This window comes from Vitis riparia, chromosome 17, assembly GCF_004353265.1.
Source record: "Vitis riparia cultivar Riparia Gloire de Montpellier isolate 1030 chromosome 17, EGFV_Vit.rip_1.0, whole genome shotgun sequence".
NCBI classification, from domain to species: Eukaryota; Viridiplantae; Streptophyta; class Magnoliopsida; order Vitales; family Vitaceae; genus Vitis; species Vitis riparia.
The window spans coordinates 9,017,591-9,024,512 of NC_048447.1; the positions used below are offsets into that span (position 1 = coordinate 9,017,591).

A 6,922-nucleotide genomic window follows, 5' to 3' on the forward strand; every position below is an offset into this window, starting at 1 on the left:
GCTGAAGAAGAGAACCCTGCAAGGTTGCAAATAACAGAGGTTGTGTTGTAGCTGGAAACTTATTGAGAACAAGGCAGTAAGTACTTCTCAACCAGCTTGACCAAATTATATGAAGTCCTATTATCTCATCTTTAAGTTATGTAAATGGTTTGAATCTAATATTTTTGTTATACTGGAGTTATATAAAAAATAGCTGATGGATTTGTTATCAGTTTTTGCTGTATATGAGGATGGCACTAGGAGAAATACTGCCCACTTGATTAGATAAATTATATCAGTTTTGGTCTATAACTTTTTCTATTATCTGAATAACTTTGTAATCTGGAAAATGTATCTGGATTATTGAGCCACATAGATATGGGTGACAAAGTTGTGAAGCAAATTTTGCCTTTTTTCTTTTACAGTTTTTATTTTTATTTGTGGACATGTACTTGTAATAGATAGCATGATTGATTAGGAGCTTAAAATATGTTAGATTAACCATTTATCTATACAGCCCTAGAGAGGTAATGGTGGTGATTCTAGAATGTAAAGCACTATCAACTAAATGTTTGGTTGATCAAGCATACATAAGGTGGAGCATTTGAGGGGAGACCAGTGACTCTAAGCGTATGTAGGGCAGAGCATCCAAGGAGAGACCAGTAAGTCTCTTATCACAATGGGCTTTTATACCAAAGCAGATACTGCCTCATTATTTTTGCAATGGGTATAGGCAACTTGGATGTTTATGTCCCAATTCTAATGATGTGTGTTGTTTGTTGATAACGGTGATTTTGTCAACAGAACACTGGTATGGTCTATGCAATGTATGAGTCTTTTGACCATAAAGAAATACATTATAATCTGAAGGTTTTTAGTATGAGTTGGATAATAGAGCATATGAAATGTAGTAACTAGGTGTAGAATTTAAGGCACAGTGAAATCAATGGGCAAGATATGCCAACTTTTCATTGTCTTGTACTCATAACCATGAGGAGGAGATTGAAGAGGATGTTTCACATTGAAGCAGAAGCGATGAATTAAGTGGAATGTGCTTCTACTGTGTTATGTAATTTTGACTCTTTTTTCCTGTATACAGGGAATTGAGTTCTTTGTATCCTCATTGTGAAAATCACTGGAGCATTGAGTGAGAGCATCAGAGTAGGAAAGAATGAAATTTTCTGAAAGCAGGAGTGGCAGAAGTACATGTACTTCATTGTCATATCATCATTATGCAGGAATTGTCATAGTGAGTGACTGAGTGAGAGACAGAGAGAGGAAGAAAGAATCAGTTTTCTGATTGAATTCTCATCCGATTGAATTGGCATATTGAACTAGCCAATGTATTCTGGAATGGTGTATATTCAATTTGATGATTATTGTAATTTTTGAATGTTAGAATATAGACAACTCACTGAGTTCTAGGATCAGATTCAGTTTATAATCCTATTGGCTGCTTTTTACTCTCTTTGGAGTGCCTTGGATTCTCTCCTCTTCGGTTAAGGAGACACTCCTTGGATGGCATGGGTCCTTTTTGGGTAAAGCCAGCAAAAAGTCTTGGAAGGCAGCCCCATTATGTATCTTTTGGACGTTGTGGAAGGAAAGGAACATGCTAGTGTTTGATAATGCAGAGTTTTTGGTCCAAATGATGAAAAATTCTTTTATTTGTAATTTGTGGTCTTAGTCTAGGGTGTTTGTAGATGTGGACCTGTTTCTCTTTTTAGCTTTATTGGTTGGCTAGGTTCTAAGTGAGAGGAGTTGATGTTTTTTGTTTCTCTCCCTCTCCCACTTGGGTGAGCCTCTAGGCAGCTGGTGTATACTTTGGGATGTTGTTTTGACGTTTCCTTTTTTATGTATATATTATCTGTTCTTACTTATCAAAATAAATAAAAATAACCCTATTGGCCAACGGGCATATGCTAGTTTGGGGCACAATGTTAAGAGATGCAAGCAGACATGTTTAGCCTCTAACTAGCCACGAATCTCAATCCCAGAGTATAATCCCACTAGTCAACAGGCATATGATAGTTCTGGGTACGGTATAAGTGATGCAAACAAATTTGAGTTTAGCCACTAAAGTAGTGTTGAATCTCATTCTCGGACTCCAGTCCTTCTAGCCTAGGGACATATTCTTGTCTGGGCAAAATGTTACTGATGCAAGCAAAAATTATTGGAACCTCTAACTAGGCTTGAATCTCACTGCAGGAAGCAAGTTTTTCTCTCCCTCTTGCATGTGTGTTGGATATTGTTTCAATATCTACGATGAACAAATTCATTATCTGCATTTCGTTTTGATCAATTTAATAAGTGATCCTCCTCTTCTTCCGGGTAGCACTGAAAAGACTGTAGTTCAATGAGAACATTTGGCGAGGCACAGTTTTGGAGGGTCTTCAGATTTCATGGAAGGCACAGAAGCCATTAGAGGTTTGCTATTCTGGCTGCTACTCCATTAGCTTTTCATTGGAATGACCTGTCATAGCTGATCCTGAAAGATTCGACTTAAATTTTTTTTTTATATGTAAATTTTTGTCCTCACTGGGATTTGAACCTGGAACATCCCACAAACTCTCCCCATCCCTTTACCACTTGAACTAGGCCTCAAGGGCTTGGACTTACAATTGACCTCTTACAGCCGAAACTACATAATTTATAGGAGGCTCCATCTTGTTTCCTACATTCACAGACTAAATACTTCAATATGAACATCTTTTATGTTGTTTCACCTTCTGCTGCAAGTATCTTGATATAATCATCTGGAACTTTATTTTTCCTTGGCTAATTGGAAGCATTGCAGTGCTTTGCCCTGTTGATTTGCCGGGTTACATGCAACTTCATATAAGATTTGTTGGAAGTCCTAGGGATGCATCCTATAAATGTGCTGGTTCCATTATCTTGCTAATCCATCAAACCGAGTTTTCGTGTTCAGAAGGCGTGTCATCTTGTTGCTCTGCTTGGCACCATCTTGGCTCAAACCTAGGGACAAAATTCTAGTTAGGAATATTTGTATTGTTTTGTTGATTTTTCAATTATAAGGGATCGAAAGTGGAATACACTAGGATAATTTGGATTTCATCATTTCAACTTGGACTCGAGATATAAACTAGAAGTCCGATGGCGTGTAAGCTCTTCATAACCGTTATACAAATGCTTTTATAAGACAGACTATACCTGATTATGATTTCTTGGTTTAAATTATGAAAGGGGGCAATCAATAGGGACGTTAAAACGGTTTTGAAGAGTTGTCTCATTGATAGCTTATCTTTGATGAGAAGCTATAAGAAACTTTTAACTTAAGGAAGGACTTAAATTTTCTGTGCGATTCAAGATTCTTCCATCTTTTGCTTATACACTCATTATTACTAATTTAGCCAAACTACAAATTTGGTGGAGCATCAGCCATTTTAAGTTCCACTTTTTAGATTCTTGTCTGTAACTTTGGAAACAATCTAGTTGTGAGGTGATTCCATTTCCCTTCCAAAAGTTGACCACATTTTATTTCCCATGACCCATCTAACTCTCTTAGAAGCAAGCTCCCATGTTTTTCTAGAACCCTTTGAGGCCCTTGAAGTGCCATTGCATTCTATCTTGTAGTCATTCTTCACCCTTTGATGAATTTGAAAGATAACCCCCTTTCATTAACTCTTTGAAAAACGAAAATACCCTATCCAAGGCAAGTTTCATGTTCCATTTGCTGACTAATCTGAAGCTTGATAATTCCTGGGTGGAACCATATCTGGTTTGGATCTACATTTGATATGCAAACCTCCAGAATTGACACCTCCTGTCCTAGTTAAGTTCTGTTCTAAATTGGGGGCAAGCATGTTAGGGTGTTGGCTACAACTGTATGATAATGAAATCTGGTCAGTAACGATGTGTCAGGTGGGCTAAATTGAGTTGATAATGCCCTTAAATAGTCTCTGTCTCAGATCAATTCTGGGAACATTGGAGTAAAGGCCCTGTACTACATCATGGGAGAGGGAGCGTTTAAAGACTCTTCCACAATGTGTGGTTAGATCCTATAGTTGTTTGACAAATTGCCAATCATAACCTTGGTATTCCAAGCCCAGAGGAACAGGGACTTTGTAGCTGAAGTACATGCATCTGTTTCATCCTCTAATCACCTACCATTAGATAGTGTAATGGAAAGGGCAAGTAGATGGTAACCATGTCTGTAACCCCACACTCCAAAAGAAGTAAAAAACATGGAAATAAAGATAAAAACTTGTAAATAAAACTGTATAGATAGTAACCATGTCTGTAAACCCCACACCCCAAAAGAAGGAAACAACATGGAAATAGAGATCAAAACTTGAAACTCAAAACTGTAGTCTACTGAAGAGCGGAAAGGATGAGGACAGCATTGAGGCCATTCCTGGTCACAGCTCGCTCCCTCCCTCCCTCTCTCCAATAATGGATAGGAGAGCCAAGGTCAGCCTTTTCCTGGAATTGACACCTGATGAGTCCACAGCTGGATAGATGCTAGGAGATTGCTTATTAAAATTCTGCCAGCAGTCCCAAGATATCACAATCTGAACCCCACCCACCAATTTGATTACACTTGCATTAAATACATCAGAAGAATCTGCAAAAGAAAGTTTGAAGACCCACCTCAAATGGGTCTGGAGCCAAATCAAATTCCTATAGAAATGGCAGGAGTGGGTAGAATTTTCGGGTTTGGATGTAGGAAAAGTCTGGAAAATGACAGCAATGAAAATGGTGCTGTGACTGTATAGTGTATACAATGATGTTAAATTTGTTAAAACACCACGGAAGATTAGGACCACAAAATTCAGTTTCATTCATACAACTGTGGGAACATTATTTCAACTCTCCCGAAAACAAATACAGATTGGGAAAATACAGAACTTGAAAACTCAGAAACCCCAGCTAAATTTATTCAGTTACCTGGTTTAAAAAGAAAAGAAAAGAAAAGAAAAATCCTCATCTCAAACCTTTCAGTAGGAATTCCCTGTACTATCAACATCTGTGTGTATTTGTTTAGACAGAGAGGGGGGAGGAGGAGATGTAAAAAAAAAAAATTGAATTTACAGTTCACATCTGCTGGAAGACGTCAAAGCTTGCTCCGGTTAGATCTTCTGATAGCGACGTCAATGGATAGTTACTGAAATCTTCTGAATTTTGACTATGAACCTGATCCCCATACCATGAACTTGGCTTCAATTCTTCGGATTTGATACCGCTAATCTGATATTGAAACAAAGCTTCCAACTTATTCTCTGCATCCCATGAGAAAGCCACATTTTCCCCCATATTGTTAATCTGGAATCCAGCAGTGTGACTAGTTATATTTGAACTGTTACTTGAACTTTCCTTGGCTTCATTGAAGAAAAATGAACCCATTCTTGAAGCTGAATTATCAGAAAAATCCGTCTCCGTCAAGTTTCCCTGATCAAAATTGGTTAAACCAGGCAATGAAGCGAAACCCACATTGGAATTCGCCTCCAACTGGTTTTGATCAAATGGTCTAATAGTTTGATGATATTGAGATAACAAATTGGAACTATACCCCATTGGATCAACGCCTGCCTGGAATTCAAAGAAGGACATAGGATCAAAGCCTGGCTTGTTCATAAACTGCACTCTTGACCCTTCTGTTAGTCCACCATCATAGCAACTCGAATTGTTCACCATAAATGGCTGCTCAAATTCAGCTGCAGATGATGGTGCTGCAGGAAGTCCTTTTGGCTGCAATACTTGCAGAGATGCTTTCTCTGTACAATTCTTGCCATCTCCTACTTCGGTTTCATTCAGTGGCTTGTGGGTGTTGGGATCCATGCCTTGCTTCATTAGCTTCTTCTTCAAGCACGAGTTCCAAAAGTTCTTAATCTCATTGTCAGTTCTGCCTGGCAATTGTGCTGCAATCTGAGCCCACCTGCAATTCCCAAAGAATCCATGAATACCCATTTCAATTTTTCATACCAAAAATTGGAAATCCTGAGAGGGTTCTGGGGTGTTTTTCCATACCTGTTGCCTAGAACCTGATGCAGGCTTATTATGAGATCCTCCTCTTGCTGAGAGAACATTCCCCTCTTAAGGTCGGGTCTCAAATAGTTAATCCATCTCAATCTGCAACTCTTTCCGCACCTCTGCAAACCTACAAAGATCACCATCAAAACAATTTACCAACTACCATGAAAGATGAAAATGTGGAAGGCGAAGAAGAGAAATTAATTACCAGCCAGCTTGGGAACTGAACTCCAACACCCAACACCAAATCTGGTTATGTAATTGTACAGTTTCTCATCCTCCTCTGGAGACCACAGACCCTTCCTCAACTTCTGCTTTAAACAACAGGAATGACGTCCCATTTTCCCAATATTGATTACTGTGAGGAGGACTAAGGACAATGTTATCAATGAAATTTTTTTCTTTTCAGTGTGATGACTGGAATGATTCTGGCATGGTCTGTGAGATACAAAGAGGTGGAGGTGGTGGTAAGACTAATATATGGATTATGATGTATGAGAGGAAAATTCAGGAATAATTTTTGATGATTTAAAGGGAGTGCGAGTAAATCATACTTAGAATTCAAGTTATAGAGAGAGAGAGAGAGAGAGAGAGAGAGAGAGAGAGAGAGAGAGAGAGAAAGAGCCTGGGAAGGTGAAGCAATCAAGTGGGTTTTACGCAAATCTGGTGCTGCTTTTGCATTGGACTGGATTGGGTTTTAAGAAATCTCTCCCCCCTCTCTCTAATATCAAAGGTATAAATGTATGATAAACAAGAACAACTCCATAAACCTGTACTTTTGAATAACACCCCAAGTTGTATGTATAACATCTCTTTGTATCCAATACTTCTACTTCCCCGTTGAATTTTCAAAATTAAGAATATTTATATAATGTTTGACAATAAAATTTAATATCGAGAATGATTTAAACTATCAGATAGTAACATATCAATAACATATATCAAACTAATTCAT

At 38.2% G+C, this 6,922-nt stretch overlaps 1 protein-coding gene across 1 annotated transcript; it reads right to left on the reverse strand.

Annotated features, from left to right (window-relative positions):
* Positions 1 to 4,845: 4,845 nt before the first annotated feature.
* On the reverse strand, positions 4,846 to 6,691 carry LOC117904280 (protein ODORANT1-like). Its single transcript, XM_034816807.1, has 3 exons — positions 6,176 to 6,691; positions 5,965 to 6,094; positions 4,846 to 5,872 (listed from the first exon to the last, which is right to left on the reverse strand). Exons 1-3 carry the CDS (start codon positions 6,306 to 6,308, stop codon positions 5,032 to 5,034), a joined length of 1,104 nt encoding a protein of 367 aa, XP_034672698.1. The 5' UTR covers positions 6,309 to 6,691; the 3' UTR covers positions 4,846 to 5,031.
* Between the last annotated feature and the right edge of the window lie 231 nt (positions 6,692 to 6,922).

Bases quoted from the DNA above. Each gene is read 5' to 3' on its own strand.
- LOC117904280 (XM_034816807.1), bottom strand. From the start codon at position 6,308: ATGGGACGTCATTCCTGTTGTTTAAAGCAGAAGTTGAGGAAGGGTCTG. The intron at 6,095-6,175 runs GTAATTAATTTC...TGATCTTTGTAG, and splicing joins TTCAGTTCCCAAGCTGGCTG to GTTTGCAGAGGTGCGGAAAG. The intron at 5,873-5,964 runs GTATGGAAAAAC...TGGGAATTGCAG, and splicing joins CATCAGGTTCTAGGCAACAG to GTGGGCTCAGATTGCAGCAC.